The 14,683-nt window shown below is 62.2% G+C and overlaps 2 protein-coding genes across 2 annotated transcripts; one reads left to right on the plus strand and one right to left on the minus strand.

The window, feature by feature from the left end:
- The first annotated feature begins 401 nt into the window (after nucleotides 1–401).
- On the plus strand, nucleotides 402–9,253 carry MICAL1 (microtubule associated monooxygenase, calponin and LIM domain containing 1). Its single transcript, XM_021536008.3, has 25 exons — nucleotides 402–439; nucleotides 517–795; nucleotides 1,449–1,656; nucleotides 1,739–1,846; nucleotides 2,011–2,109; nucleotides 2,187–2,342; nucleotides 2,549–2,649; nucleotides 2,915–3,172; nucleotides 3,569–3,684; nucleotides 3,767–3,893; nucleotides 4,165–4,237; nucleotides 4,641–4,791; nucleotides 4,864–5,051; nucleotides 5,156–5,262; nucleotides 5,345–5,395; nucleotides 5,493–5,570; nucleotides 5,897–6,071; nucleotides 6,166–6,248; nucleotides 6,358–6,814; nucleotides 6,933–7,024; nucleotides 7,188–7,286; nucleotides 7,403–7,496; nucleotides 7,574–7,673; nucleotides 7,784–7,857; nucleotides 7,962–9,253. The coding sequence occupies exons 2-25, from the start codon at nucleotides 535–537 to the stop codon at nucleotides 8,090–8,092; spliced, it is 3,387 nt and encodes a 1,128-aa protein (XP_021391683.2). The 5' UTR covers nucleotides 402–439; nucleotides 517–534; the 3' UTR covers nucleotides 8,093–9,253.
- SMPD2 (sphingomyelin phosphodiesterase 2) lies at nucleotides 9,065–12,511 on the minus strand. Its single transcript, XM_021535975.3, has 10 exons — nucleotides 12,303–12,511; nucleotides 11,755–11,851; nucleotides 11,592–11,668; nucleotides 11,288–11,381; nucleotides 11,110–11,199; nucleotides 10,710–10,792; nucleotides 10,408–10,540; nucleotides 10,233–10,337; nucleotides 9,999–10,155; nucleotides 9,065–9,778 (listed from the first exon to the last, which is right to left on the minus strand). Exons 1-10 carry the CDS (start codon nucleotides 12,350–12,352, stop codon nucleotides 9,435–9,437), a joined length of 1,230 nt encoding a protein of 409 aa, XP_021391650.1. The 5' UTR covers nucleotides 12,353–12,511; the 3' UTR covers nucleotides 9,065–9,434.
- Nucleotides 12,512–14,683: the final 2,172 nt, after the last annotated feature.

Consider the following 14,683-nt stretch of genomic DNA (forward strand, 5'->3'; position numbering starts at 1 on the left):
GAAAAGACCACCCCATTCCAGCTGCACAAGCCAGGTCGGCGGGATGGACCCGACCCTGCTCCCTCTGGCCCCAGGGCTGCTCTTGCTGCTTTCTGCAGCAGCTGTGTGGCTGATTCCTAAAGCCAGGAGCTCCCTCCCATCCCCCCCGGTGAGGCCGAGGCTGCGGAGGAAGGAAGTGGTGTCTTCTCTCCAAAACAACTCGCTCTGCTCTTGGCTGTTGCAGGTACCCGCTGCATGGAGGAAGCCACTCACTGCTGCCACAGCCCTCCCCATCCCCTGCCCTGACGCCACCGTGGCTGGGTGACACCGTGGCTCTGTGGGTGCAGCATCCGGGGACGGTTCCATCACTGCTGCCGCAATTTTGTGTGTGCCGGTTTTTGACAGCGCCGTCACCACCCGACAGCACCCGCAGCGGGGAAAGCTGGCACTGAGACACCAGGTCTGGCGTGGGACGCCTCTGTGGGTGGGGATCCAGGAGGGTCCCCTCCCTGCTGACCTCTGCTGTCCCTCTGCCAGGCTTCTGGGTGACACGGGATGAGCGTGCCGGCCGACGAGCCGGGCAACCCGGCCCATGCCATCTTTGAGAGGTTCCTGCGTGCCGGGGAGTGCCGCGAGGTGCTGGGCTGCTTCGTGGAGCTGTGCCAGCAGCTGGGGCTGCAGGGCAGTGGGCTACAGCTCTACCACGGCCTCAAGGCTGCCCTCAACTACTGGAATGCCAAGGCCCTGTGGAGCAAGCTGGATAAGAAAGCTGGGCACAAGGACTACGACCAGGGCACAGCCTGTGCTGGCACCAAGGTACTCGGGATGTGGGGTGAGGGGTTTGGGTCTCTCCCTGTCCTGTGTCCTTGTCTTGGGTGAGAACATCCCTTGGGAAACTCTGGCTCCCATCCCAGGAGGATGCAAGATGTGCCAGGCGGGGAGGTTGATGGAGTTTAATGGGACAGGAAGTTAATTAGCACTGCTCAGTTCACCATGGCATGATGCCACCTCAGTGCCACCCAGCCAGCAGTGTCCTTCCTCCTCCCAGCTGCCTCTCGCTGGGGACATCCCATGGCAGGGCTGAGGGAACTGTCAGGTCCTTGCTGGGAGATAGGAGCATCCCAAGTATGATGTCCCCTTGGGGACATCTCTTCCCTGTCTCACAGATGATGCCTTCTGTCCTGACTGCTGTGCCCTGTTCTCCCAGCCCTGTGCAAAAGCTGTCAGAAGACCAAACCCATGGCAGGCCCGCAGGACCTGCACCTTATCTCACCCAATGCTTTAATTGCTGCCATTGCCCTGGGAGAAGGCAAGGTTCAGGGGATGGGGGGCACCACGGTTTGCAGGGAAAATCAGGCAGAAAAGGGAAATACTGAGGAGGGCCAGATCCTGCCCCAGCAGGGGAGGTGCTGGCGCCGCCTTTGGAGTTCACTCCAGCCCTGCCTCCTGTCTGTCCCGTGCCGTGGCAGTGCCTGGTGGTGGGCGCCGGCCCCTGCGGGCTGCGGGCGGCCATCGAGCTGGCACTGCTGGGTGCCCGCGTGGTGCTGCTGGAGAAGCGCGACTCCTTCTCCCGCAACAACGTCCTGCACCTCTGGCCCTTCACCATCCACGACCTGCGGGCGCTGGGCGCCAAGAAGTTCTACGGGCGCTTCTGCACGGGCACGCTGGACCACATCAGTGAGTTGCAGGGGGACCAGGCTGGCTGTGGGGAGCCCAGGGACTCGGGGGTGCAGCCCTGAGGATTGCTCTCCCCTCCCAGGTATCCGGCAGCTCCAGCTGATCCTGCTGAAGGTGGCTTTGCTCCTGGGGGTGGAGGTGCACATCAACGTGCGGTTCGAGGGTCTTGTTCCCCCCACGGGCAAGGCAGGTACGGTATCTGTGCAGGGTGGGTGGCATTCCTGGGGACAAGGACAGGGCTGTGGGTGGTCACTCTGAGCCCCCCTCTGCTAGCCCTTTTTGGGGGGAATGAGGCGCAGCCCTTTCCCTGCTCCCTGGGGAACAGCACGTTCATGACCACCCCTCTCCCTGCAGGAGGTTGGCAGGCTGTGCTGCAGCCCAGTTCCTCTGCCCTCACCAACTACGAGTTTGACGTCCTCATCTCAGCTGGCGGCGGCAAATTTGTCCCTGAAGGTGACAACAGGTGTCCCTGCAGCCCCAGGACCAATTTGGGGGGCTGAGTGGGGGCTCACGCCTCTCCCCTCCCGCAGGGTTCAAGCGGAAGGAGACGCGTGGGAAGTTGGCCATTGGCATCACCACCAACTTCATCAACCGCCACAGCCGGGCCGAGGTGGAGGTGGCCGAGATCAGCGGCGTGGCCCGAATCTACAACCAGAAGTTCTTCCAGAACCTCTACAACAAAACGGGTCAGTGGTCCCATGGTCCCAACCCCCACATGTGGGGTGTTGGGGGATCCTGCCCCCTCCTGAGGGAGCTGGAGGCTCAGCTCCAGGATGTCCCCAGTAATGGGGTGCGTGTCCCCACATGGTGCCCCATTGCAGGGGACATCTGGTGTCTGAGCCCAGTGCTGGGACACCCCATGGCCCTGGCTCAGCCCCTTCCCTGTCACCAGGCATTGACCTGGAAAACATCGTGTACTACAAGGATGACACTCACTATTTCGTCATGACGGCCAAGAAGCAGAGCCTGCTCAAGAAGGGGGTCATCCTCCAGGTGAGAAGGGCAGGATCTGGCCCTGGGACCTCACAGCAATGGGCAGCTGAAAGCCTTGAAAGTGGGATGCAAATTGTGGATGCTGGTTTAACTGCACACCCCTGGGGTGGCAGGGGCTGCAGCTGCTGTTGCCTGTGCTGCAGGAAAAATCCTTCCAGGATGCTGAGAGTGCAGTGGCACAGCTGCAGCCTAGAGCTGGGTGCTCCCAGGCTGAGGGACAAACATCACCTCCCACATCCCAGTCAGCTTCACCCCATCCCCACAGGACAAAGCGGACATCGAGAGCCTCCTGGCCCCGGAGAACGTGAACCGGGATGCCCTCCTTAGCTATGCCAAAGAAGCTGCCAACTTCTCCACCAACTACTGCCTGCCCCAGCTGGAGTTTGCCCTCAACCACCGGGGCCTGCCGGATGTCGACATGTTCGACTTCACCTGCATGACGCGCTCGGAGAACGCGGCGCTGGTGCGGGAGCACAACGGGAGCCGTGTGCTCCTGGGGCTGGTGGGCGACTGCTTGGTGGAGGTGAGAGTTTCCCCTGCAGCCCCACCTCACGCCCCCATTTCTCCTCTCCTTGCGAAATGCATTGGTTGCAATATATTTCCCCTCCCTAAGTGCTTCTCATCCCAATTGCCCAGTGCACTCCATCCTTGGGCAGGCTCTCAGGAGTGGCATGTTTTGGGGAGGTTATCCCCTTCTCCAGCCCCACCGATTTGGGGTTGGTTCAGGATGGAGGAGCAGCCCAGCCCCTCCCCAGACGCAGCCGTGCTGGCTGGGGAGGAGACGGCCACCCGTCGTCTCCGTGCGCGTCCTGCCGCCGCTCCCTCTTTCATCCCGGGCCAAGCCTGGCAGCCGCCAGCCTCCTCCCAGCTGCCCGACCAGCCACGCAGCTCCAGCTCAGCTCTGCCCTTCCCTTTGCAGCCCTTCTGGCCGCTGGGCACCGGCGTGGCCAGGGGCTTCCTGGCCGCCTTCGACGCAGCGTGGATGGTGCGGCGCTGGGCAGCCGGGACACCCCCGCTGGAGGTGCTGGCCGAGAGGTGAGTGTCCCCGTGGCGCTGGGCTGGCTCTGGGGCGCGTGAGGATGGCAGCAGTGATGCCAGCCCTGTCCCTTGCACCCAGGGAGAGCATCTACCAGCGCCTTTCGCAGACATCCCCAGACAACACCAACAAGAACATCAGCCAGTACAGCATCGACCCGGCCACGCGCTACCCCAACATCAACCCGCAGGCCATCAAAGCCAGCCAGGTACCTGGCCAGGTCCTGCCGTGGGACAGCCAGCCCAGCCTCTCTGGCTGCCAGGGTGACACTAATTTACCAGTCCCCTGTCCCCAAAGGGTGTGAGACTGAAGCTGTTAGTACACAGGACATTGAATGTGTTGCCCGTTGTGGATGGTGGAGGGTTCTGGAGAGTTGAGGGGGGGTGTCCAAGTGTCCCCCTTGCCAGGGCCACCTCCCTGCGTGGTGCCATTGGCTCTGTACAGGCGGTGACCCACCACTGATATGTCCCCGTTGGCAGGTCAGGGACCTCTACCTCGTGGGCATGGTGGAGGTGGACCACAAGAGGAAGAGCGAGAACCGGCTCAGCACCGGTAGGAGCGACCACGCCTGCCCCGTTCCTTCCAGCAGCCCATGCCCAAGTAACTCCTGCCCTGGTTCTCCTCCCCATCCTCGTTTCTTGCACCCTGGCCTGTGTCCAGCAGGCTGTCCTGGTGGCACCAGTGGTTTCTGTCCCCTCTGCTTGTGGCCCATTTGGGGACACAGGCCCCTGCTGCCTTCTGGGGTGGAGGCTGTGCCCCTCCAGGCTGCACTGATGCTGAGCCATGAAATATTGGACAGATGGTTCCTCAGCATAGTTATTGAGACTTGTGGGGAGGGTTGCGGGGGCCAGGGGGTGTCTCAGCTTGCTCCCATGGGATCCCTGCCCTGTTAAAGCAGGGAGTCTGAGGCAGGAGGTGGACTGGGGGGTTGTGTCCCCTCTCTGTGCCTCCCCAGTGGCCCCTGGAGCTGTCTCTGAAGAGCTGCTGAGCTGGTGCCAGGCCAGCACAGCTGGATACCCTGGCGTGGCTGTGACCAACTTCAGCACCTCCTGGACCAGTGGCTTGGCCCTCTGCGCCCTCATCCACCGCTTCCGCCCCGACCTGGTGTGAGTGCCTGGGAGCCCCCAAACCCTCCACCCTGCAGAGCCCACCCTGATGGCAGCCACATCTCCCCACAGGGACTTTGACTCTGTGGAGCCCCAGGATGCCATTCGGACCCACCAGATGTTGCTGGACATAGCAGAGCAGGAGCTGGGCATCCAGCCTGTCCTCTCCAGTGTTGAGATGGCCACCATGACAGAGCCTGACCGCCTGGGCCTCATCACCTACCTCAGCCACTTCTATCAAATTTTTGGGACCTCTCCAGGTGTGAGATTTTGGGGGACATGTCCCACCCTGAGCTGCACTGGGGCTGGCTGAGCGCTCTCCTCTGTTGGGTGGGTGCCACCAAAATGGCTATGTCCTGTGCAGAGGTGGAGGTCAGCAAGAAGCCACTGTCTCCCCGAGGCACACGAGGGGCCATCCTCTTCCTCAGCAAGCTGCAGAAGAGCCGGACCCTGGCACACAAACGTAGCCAGGTGAGGACCCCCACCCACACCCTCACGGCACACCAAAACCCCGTCACACTCCCCACCCTTCCCACCCCGTTTGGATTTGCAGGACGGTGCCCAGAAGGACAGTGAGGTCAAGAGGAGCCGCAGGGACACTGAGGTGGGCCTGCCCCAGGTGCCCCAAGGGGGGCTCTGCTGGGGTGCAGCTGTCCCGGGGGGAGAGTGGGGGGCTGACCCTCCCCTCGGGTCACTTGTAGCTGGACACGGGGCTGGATGGAGACACTCAGGACAGTGCCCACAAGCTGCCACAAGCCACCGTGATGGACCCAGGGCAGGTTGGTCCTTGCGTCACCTTGGGATGGAGGGTCCAGCTCAGGGCAGGGGGGCACCTGGGAGGGCACCAGTGGCTGGCAGGGCCAAGCCAAGGGCTGGGAGCAGGGCTGCACAAGCGAACGCCCACATGTTCCCAGCTCCTCCCTGCCTGTTTCCTGACCCGACTGGTTTTCCGGAGCCTTGCCGCTGCCTCACCCATCCCGAGCGGACCCAGCGCGGCGAGAGGGGCAAAGCCCTGCCCCGTGCCCCCATGGCTGCCGGCACAGCCACGGGGCAGGGTGGGTGCCAGGCCCCCGGTGCCAGCCCTGCCCGTCCTCTCCCCCCTCAGCCACCCAGGGAGAGGGCAGGGGAGAACAGTGATGCCTGCTACTTCTGCGGGCGCCGTGTCTACATCGTGGAGCGGGCCAGCGCCGAGGGACGCTTCTTCCACCGCGGCTGCTTCCAGTGCCGGCGCTGCGGGGCCACCCTGCGCCTGGGCGACTACGCCTTCGACGAGGAGGATGGTGAGGCGGCTTTTGGGGAGAGGGAATGCTTGGGGCACGACTTCTCCACCTTGCAGGTTGTCACAGGAGTTCACCCTCCCCTCCCCATGCCCAGGTAATTTTTACTGCTCGCTGCACTACCCCAATCCAGCCGGCATGGACCTGCCCCGGGATGAGGCTTCAGCACTGCCTGATGGGGTAAATCACCCTAAATTCCTGTAGGTGATGGAGGAAAGGCAAAATGTTTAGGGGGGGTGGTTGGGTGTGGCCCTGTGCTGCATCACCCCTCTGCTCTGCTCTGCCACAGGATGCTGATGCTGCTGCCCGCCCACCCCCAGATGCTGGAAGGTCAGGTGTGTCCCCCGTGGCGTGGGCACCCAGTCCCCTTCAGCCCACTCCTGCAGCCCCACAGGCAGGGGCAGAGCCTGGGGACGCTGAGGACACTGCGGATACTGGTGACATGGAGGAGCAGGAGCTGCTGGCACAGCCTGGGGGGGACGTGAGGGAAGAGGAGGCTCCCAGAGCGGAGCCCCAGGGGACAGCAGAGGAGGGTGAGGAGAGTGGGGGCAGGAGGAAGATTGTCCTTACACCACTGGAGAAGCTCTGTCTGTCCACACTGAACCTCACCAGCGAAGCAGAGCCCGAGCCTCCACCGAAGCCAGCTCGTCTGCGGCTCCAAGCAGCACCCGAGGCCCTCCCTGCCCTGCGGCAGGGACAAGGCGCCTGGAAGGAGGAGGAGGAGGAGAAGATTGACATGGAGAAAGGTAGGTGGTACAAACTGGAGTCTCCAGATGAGCAGAGCTTTCAGTCCCTCCAGGACCTTGCTGTATCCCACATCTTGCTCGTGAGGAACCAGCCTGAAACAGTTCTTTTCTTGGGCAGACTTGGAGGAGAGTGACAGCGAGGAGGGGGAGGGAGAGGAGGAGGAGAAAGAGGAGGAGGAGGACACAGGCCTTGGCATCATGAAAGAGATGGTGAGGATTTTCCCAAGTGATGGTGGCACCACCAGCACAGGTGGCAGATGGGGCTCTTGCTCCTCTCACAGAGGCATCAGGTCTGGCTCAGCTGTGGCTGCCAAGGCAGGAGGTGCCTGGTGCAGGGACTGACCCCCCTGCCCGTGCCACCCTCCTTTCACAGTACCCAGACCCCAGGGAAGAGGAGAAATACCCCACCTGGAAGCGCACGTTGGCCCGCCGGGCCAGGGAATCGCAGATGAAGAGGTTCTGCAGAGCCCAGGTAACCTCACAGGGGAGAGCCAGCGTGGCACTGTACCCTGTCCCCTCCATCCTGCTGCTGGTGGCCACATGCTGGCAGGTGCTGGCCTGCAGGTGAGTGCTGCCCTTCTCTTACAGGCCATCCAGAGGCGGCTGGAGGAGATCGAGGTGACATTCCGGGAACTGGAGCAGCAGGGCATCAAGCTGGAGAAGTTACTCCGGGATGAGAACGGTAATGCCAGGGTGGACAGAGCCCTGTGACTCTGCAATGGGGGTCTGCACCCTGCTGACCACTCCCCTGTCCTGCAGAGAGCCCGGCTGACCAGCAGACACAGTGGACAAACCAGCTGCTCTACCTGGTCCAGAAGAAGAACAACCTGATGACCGAGGAGTCGGACCTCATGATCGCGTGAGGCTTGGGGGATGCTCCCTGGTCGGTGTGGGGGCTCAGCTCACCCCAGTCCCCTGTAAAGCTGTACCTGTGTGGGTACTCACAGCACACCCTTTTCCTCCCCACAGGGTGCAGGAACTGAAGCTGGAGGAGCAGCAGTGTCAGCTTGACAAGAAGCTCCGGAGCTACATGAACAAGGAGGGTGAGTGCCAGCGTGTGCCAGGGAGAGGATCCCTTTGCACCGTGCAGGGAGCAGGTCAGGCCTTGTGGCCTTCCCAGCTCTACTGTGGCCCCCTGCACCCACAGATGCCCTGAAGACACCCGAGGATGAGAAGGCTGAGCAGGAGATCCTGAAGCAGCTGGTGGAGGTGGTGAATAAGCGGAACGTCCTCATCCAGTTGCAGGAGGAGAAGCGGCTCAGCGAGCTGCGGGCTTGACCTGCACAGCCCCAGAGCCACCACGTCCTCCCCGGGGACAAGCAGAGTGTGTGTGAGTGAGTCTGGGCTGGGCATCACTCTGAGCTACCTCTGGAGGTGGCGATGCCCCAGGTGCCAGCAGCTGCCACAGCAAATCCAGCTTCCCGCTTGCCAAAGCCTGTCACGGAGGGGCCAGGCCCGCTGGTGGATGCCCGCAGGAGGAGACACCGAGAAGATCTCAGCCTTGGGGTGCTGAGAGGGCATTCCTGTGCGTGGCTGGATTGCCTTTGCCTCGTGCTTGCTGGAAAAGAAGACTCGCAGGGGACTGCAAAAGGAGGCTGTGGTGGCTCCCAGCAGCAAGGAGGTGATGGCCACCAGAGCAGATGCCATATGTGCAGGGGCACCTTCCCTTGAAGCCAGCCTGGGACATCCTTCCCAGCTGAGGGCATCCATCCCAGTCTGGACTGTCCATCGCAAGGGACATCTGGCTGTACAAGATGGGGCCAGTGACAGACAGACTGGGCTGGTCCAGCTGCTCTGCACCACTGCTTTTGGATGCCACGTCCACGCTGTCCCCAGCTGCTGCAAGAAACCAGGGGCAGAACCCTACCATGAACCCCTTGGGCCAGGGAAGGGCTTCTTGTCCAGGAGCTCCTGTGGGAATTGTGCTCAGGGCCAGCACTGTTAACACCGAGGACAAGGGACACCAGTGGCTGTGCCGTCCTTGCCCCTTTGGGATTTCTTCTGCTTGGCCTTTGCACAGACCTCAGATGCCCCTGGAGTCCCTGGCTGTTGCCTCTGTGGCCAAATGGTGCTCACGTGTCAGGATGGGGGTCCCAGGCATGGGTTCCTCTCTTAGCAACACCACCCTGTGCTCAGCCCTCATCCTGCCATTCCCCTCAGCACCTCCTCCAGCCCTCCCTGTGTTTGTACCAGCCCCAAAATCCTGCTGCAAACTCCCTCCCTTCAAATAAAGCCCCCCTGACCTGGTGCCAAAGGTTAAAATATCGCCTTTATTTTCCATTAGTCAGGACTGGTTGCCAGAACAGCCACCAGTGTAAAATTTGAGGCCACCCCAGGCAAGGGGAGCCTCAGTGTCTCAAGCCTTCCAGCCAGGCCAGTGGGTCCCTCCATGTACAAAAGAGTGTATTTAAAAAGACAGCAATAAAAATCTGCCTCCGTTGTGATTTTCACAGGGGTCAATGCAAAAAATCTACCCCAAAAACCTTAATTTCACCCAGAGGCAGCTGTCAAACCTGCACTACTGCATTGCTGCAGTGCTGCTTGCCTAAGAACTGATGCTGGATGAAACAGGGGACATGGTGTGACCAAGGGGACATTGTGGGACACCCCGAGGCTCAGCTCAGCCTTCGCTGGGACGCTCCTGCAGGGCCCTCAGCACCATCCACATCTGGTCCTCGGTGCCGTGCAGCATCTTCACCTCCATGGTGTGGAACAGGTGGAGACCGCTGGCGAGGACGAGGACGCCGAGGGCGAGGAAGGCCAGCAGGCAGAAGGAGAGCTTGGGGAAGGGCTGCTCTGTGCCCAGTCCAGCCAGTGTGCCCAGTGCAGCCACGGCCTGGAGCAGCAGCAGCAGCAGGGCCAGCACGGCCATCCTGCCCGAGGAGTAGCGCTGCTGCCGTGCTGCCTGCAGCCCCACGCCCACCTCTGTCCGTGCCTCTGTCACCACATCTGCCAGTGCAGGGTCTGTGGGGAGAGGGGCCCTCAGCAGGGTGGGATCCCCAAATACCATCCCTATACCCCCCCATACCACCCCAACAGCCTTCTCCCCATCCCCACTGCTCTGCAGCCCTCCACAAGCAGCACCGCAAGGAGAAACAGCCCCAAAAAACTCCATCCACCTCCACCAGTCCATCCACCAACCCCTCAGCACATAGTGGGTGCTGGCAGCAGCCCCCCAACTTACCAGCTGTGCCAAGGGTGGCACCTGCAGGCTGTCCCTGCCTCTGGATGTGCAGTGTTGCCATCACGGCTTCGTGGTCTGAGAAGGGGATGTCCACGCCTGGGGCTCGCCCCACGGTGGTCTTCAGCTCTTCACACTTCACCGTGAAGCTGGAGATGGCCTGGGTGAGGGGACAAGGGGGTCACACCTGTGCCTCACCTCCCCAGTCACAGGTGGCGGGCAGACACTCCCCGGTACCTTGTAGAGGATGTAGTCGATGCGGATGCCCAGCGGGAAGGGCAGCAGCTCTGACTTGTCAGTGAAGCAGTTGTCAGGGACAAGGGTGCAGCCGTTCTTACAGCCCTGGGAGGAGAGCCTGGGTGAGCTGGGGGCTCTTGGTGTGCCTGGGACCCCACGCAGCCCCTCGGCTCACCTCAAAGTGCGTGGCCTCAGCAAAGGCGTCCCGCAGCCCCGTCCAGCCGCGCAGCAGCCGGATGCCCACATCTTCAGGGTGCATGTTCAGGTCCCCTCCCAGCAGCACCACGTCTGCTGCCTTCGAGGTGTGGCTGTGGGGACAGGGGTGGCTGTCCTTCCCTGCCCTGTCTGCCCAGTGCTCCTCCACCTTATTCCTGACTGGGACTGGTGCAAACGGGAGCTCTCTGGGGCAAGCCCCAGGGGCAGGGGTGACCACACACGTCCTGGGGACATGCAGGGGGACACCCCGCAGCTGCTCACCGGATGAACTGTGCCAGCTCCCAGGCCTGCACCAGGCGGTGGGGCAGGTAGGCGTCCTTGTCCCGGCAGTACTCGGCGTGCAGCTGGAGAGAGAGGGAAAGCAAAGGGGCTGTGACTCCTGCCCTGCTCCCAGGCTCCCTGCAAACCCACCCAACCCCTCCAAACAGTCCCTGCCAACACTGTCTTTATGTCACCCCAACGGGGAAGAGCCTGGGATGCTCACCCCAGTGCATACCCTGCTGCCCTGAGTAATAATTTATTAAATCAGTGAATAGTCCAGGGCAGAGGGTGGAGAGCAGTGGTTAAAGCAAGGGGACAGTAAAGGAGGAATATGGTCACTCATTGCCCTCTTCCCCACTGTTCCTCCCATGCTGGCTGGGTTCTTCCCTGGGTTGCTCACGTGGGTGACGTAGATGTTGAAGATGATCCCTGAGATCTTCATAATGACGAGACCGACGGACTTGCCGCAGAACCAGTCCCCGTGCTGGAGCTGCCCAAGGGGAGGAAGGGCAGGTCAGAGCTTCTGAGGCTCTGTGGGGATGGACACCATGGTGCCACGTGTCCCCCACCCCACTTACCATGTAGGGGTACCCGTTCAGTGAGTACTGGTAGAGGAGTGTGTCCAGAATGGGGAACCTGGAGAAGACGCAGAGGCCGCTGCCGATCACCCCACTGTGGGAGGGAAGAAGCAGAGTGAGGAGACGAGGATCCCAAAACCTCTGCCTCGCCCTAGCCCTGGCCCAGGAGGACTCCCCAGGTGCCTGGGTCCCAGTGTGCTCCTGAGAGCATCCTGCTGCCCAGGCATGGGATCTCCCACAGCAACAGAGGTGGCACTGGCACTGCCCCACAGACAGCCCCGGGGGCTGACCTTGCCCTTCTCACCTGCGGAAGTAATGGGAGAAGGGATAACAGCCTGCCAGCTTCACCTTCAGGTCACTGTAGTCCTGCTCGCTCCACACCTGGAGGACAGAGGGATAGGCTGAGAACAGTCGTGCCCATCTCCCGGGCTGGGAATGGGTGCACTTGGCTCACAAACTGCCCTCACCTCCTGGAGCAGCACCAGGTCAAAGCCCTCCTGGCGCAGCGTGTCCCCGATGAGCCGGACGCGCTCCTGCCGCCGCTTGCTCAGGTAGCGGATGGCCCTGCAGACAGGGTGACAGTCACAGCCTGGTGGGGACAGGGTCATGGGGCTGTTGGGGCCCACTGTGACCCAAAACGAGGGAGAGAAAGAGGGCTCCAGTACCAGCAGAAGCAGGATGCAGGTGGGAAAGACGGGAACAGGAAAGGGCCATGCGAGGACATAGGGACAAGATGCAGGGAGGCTGTTTGGGGACAGCTTCTCCTGCCTGCAGAACTGAGACAACTCATCCTTGCTTGGGGTGCAAATGGGGTTTTTTTCTGGGGCTAACAAGCACGGAAGAGACAGGAGGCACTACCCAGCCAAGCACCTCATGACCCGCTGGGGCAGGGAGAGTGGTGTGACCCCAAAATGAAGGGGCCATGAAGGTAACCCCAAGGTGGGACCCCCCCCAGTGTGGTGCCCCCATCTCCACCCACACTGCCTGGCACGGACCTGGCAAAGTCTGGACTCACCAGCAGTTGAGGTCGAAGATCCGGAGGCGCAGGGTGGGCTCTCCCTCCATCGCTTGTCGGGGCTCTGGGGGGCTCAGCGGGCAGCGCCGGGCAGAGGGGGGACCTGCAGGGAGCGGGTTGGAGTGGCAGCCCCCAGGAGCCCGTGCAGGCTGCAGGACAGAGCCAAGCAGCCAGGCCAGGAAGGCGGAAGGGCTGAGCCAAGGCCAAGGCCAGGAAGGAAGGAAAAGTGCTCGGGGTGCTCCATGACTTTCATCTCCTTTCCTGCACGCAAGGACCACCCCAAACCCCAAACTGCCCCCGTACAGGGATCCATGTACCCAAACCACCCATGCGACCCTACACGCAGTGGCTGGGGACACCGGTGGGTCAGGGATGGGCTGCAGGGCTCAACCCCTCTGCCTGGCAGTGAGTTGTGTTCCAGGATGGGCTTTCCTCCTGGTTTCAAAGTGGAGCTGCGAGGCACGGGCATGGGACATCGTCACACACCTCCCCACTCGGGAAGCCCAGGGATCCTTTTCGGGACCCCAAACCCCGCAGCAGCCCCAGCGCTCCGCCGGCTCCGCTTCCCTCCTCCCCGAGCCCCGTGAGATTGTCCAATTTCCGGCTTAGAAGCTAAAAAGAGCAGCCCCGGAGCTCCGGGATGGCGGTGCGGGCAGCCGGGCTCTGCCTGCCCCGGCGGGATTACCCGGCGGGCTCATCCCGATCCTGAGCCGCGCTAATTAATGCCGGCGGCTTCTCCCGAGCCTGAGCCCCCAGGGGCGCTCCCCGCGGGATGCGGCGGGGACAGGAGCGGGACAAGGAGCGGGACAGCGGCAACAGGTGGAGCGGGGACAGGAGCGGGGCAAGCGGGGGGACAGGAGAGCAGAGAAAGGAGCGGGGCAAGCGGGGGAAATGAGAGCGGGGATAGGAGCGGGGCAAGCGGGGGGACAGGAGAGCGGGGATAGGAGCGGGGCAAGCGGGGGGACAGGAGAGCGGGGATAGGAGCGGGGCAAGCGGGGGGACAGGAGAGCGGGGATAGGAGCGGGGCAAGCGGGGGAGCGGAGCCGCAGGAGGTTCGGAGCTGAGGAAGAGCGGAGCCGCGGGACGAGCGGGGCGGCGGCGGGGTAAGCGGAGGAGCGGGGCAGTGGGAGGATCGGAGCAACAGGCGGAGCGGGGCCGGGAGGAGCGGAGCCGCGGGACGAGCGGGTTAGCGGAGGAGCGGAACAATGCGAGGATCGGAGGAGCGGAGCAATGCGAGGATCGGAGGAGCGGAGCCGCAGAGCATCGGAGCCGCAGGACGAGCGGAGCAACAGGCGGAGCGGGGCCGGGAGGAGCGGGGCGGGCGGCGGGGCCGAGCGCGGACCTGCAGCGGGCCGGGAGCGGCGGGGCCGCGGGACTACGCGTCCCGGCAGGCAGCGGAGCGGGGCGGAAGGGGCAGGACCGGCACCGGGGCCGGGGGGGTGAATGGGGCCGGGAAGGGTGGAGGAGGCCGGGCAGGGTGTGCTGGGCGCGCCGGGGTGCGGAGGGATGGCGGGGCTCGGGGGTGAAGCACGTCGCGTGTGTCCCTGGGTGAAGGATGGGAGCAGCGAACAGCCGCGAGCAGCGCTTGGAGGGGGGCTGGTGAGTGGTGGGGCAGAGCAGCTCCCCCTAAAAGGTGATCCTGAGCGCAGGGATGCTGCGGGAAGGCACAGGGAAACGTCTATGGCCAACCCAACTTTTCCCAAGCAAACCCTGCAGCAGTGATGCAAACTAGGGCAAAACACATCCTGGTACCCAGAATTGGGGTCCCAGGAGAAGCGTTACCCAGCCAAGGGGTTACATGGGACGTGGCAGCTTTCGTAGTCCTGGCTGTCGAAGAAAATACCAAGAAATAAAATAGGAACTTCAGAACTGCTTGAGCCAACCCATGAACAAATAATTTTAATGGTTTTTTTCAGCAGACCGTAGTTTTACCGGAGCTCCACAGTCTCCTCTCTTTGAAGTTGGACAGATACAGTAAACACAACAAATATATGATACAACCCATCACAGCTGGATTAAAAAAAAATACACAAAAAATATAATACATAAAAAAATGGATTTTTAACATTGTGGATTGACGCAGCTCTAAAAATGGTGATTGTAACCCTGGTAAGCTTTACAAAGTCTTTAAAAAAATAAAACAGTACTTCATGTGAAATTCATAAATACACTGGAGGCGAACGGAGGGGCTGGGGGAGTTGAGAAAGTGTCTCTGGGATCATGACTAAACCCCAGCCAGGGCTGCTGGGGGCACCAGTCTGTGTGCGTGGGGTGCAGTGTGAGCCCTGGGCTCGGTGCAGGCAGGAGGGAGGGAGGGATGGAGGCACAAACCGGTCCAGTTAACAAAGAGCTTCGTCCCCACTGGGGCTGGGAGCGGGGCA

This window comes from Lonchura striata, chromosome 30, assembly GCF_046129695.1.
Source record: "Lonchura striata isolate bLonStr1 chromosome 30, bLonStr1.mat, whole genome shotgun sequence".
Taxonomy (NCBI): domain Eukaryota; kingdom Metazoa; phylum Chordata; class Aves; order Passeriformes; family Estrildidae; genus Lonchura; species Lonchura striata.

Coding starts and splice junctions, on each gene's coding strand:
- SMPD2 (XM_021535975.3), bottom strand. CDS start 12,352: ATGGAGGGAGAGCCCACCCTGCGCCTCCGGATCTTCGACCTCAACTGC. Junction 10,541..10,709: donor GAGCTGGCACAGTTCATCCG/GTGAGCAGCTGC, acceptor CTGTCCCCACAG/CCACACCTCGAAGGCAGCAG. Junction 10,338..10,407: donor CTGAGGCCACGCACTTTGAG/GTGAGCCGAGGG, acceptor CTCTCCTCCCAG/GGCTGTAAGAACGGCTGCAC.
- MICAL1 (XM_021536008.3), top strand. CDS start 535: ATGAGCGTGCCGGCCGACGAGCCGGGCAACCCGGCCCATGCCATCTTT. Junction 2,343..2,548: donor GAACCTCTACAACAAAACGG/GTCAGTGGTCCC, acceptor CCCTGTCACCAG/GCATTGACCTGGAAAACATC. Junction 3,894..4,164: donor AGGCCATCAAAGCCAGCCAG/GTACCTGGCCAG, acceptor CCCCGTTGGCAG/GTCAGGGACCTCTACCTCGT.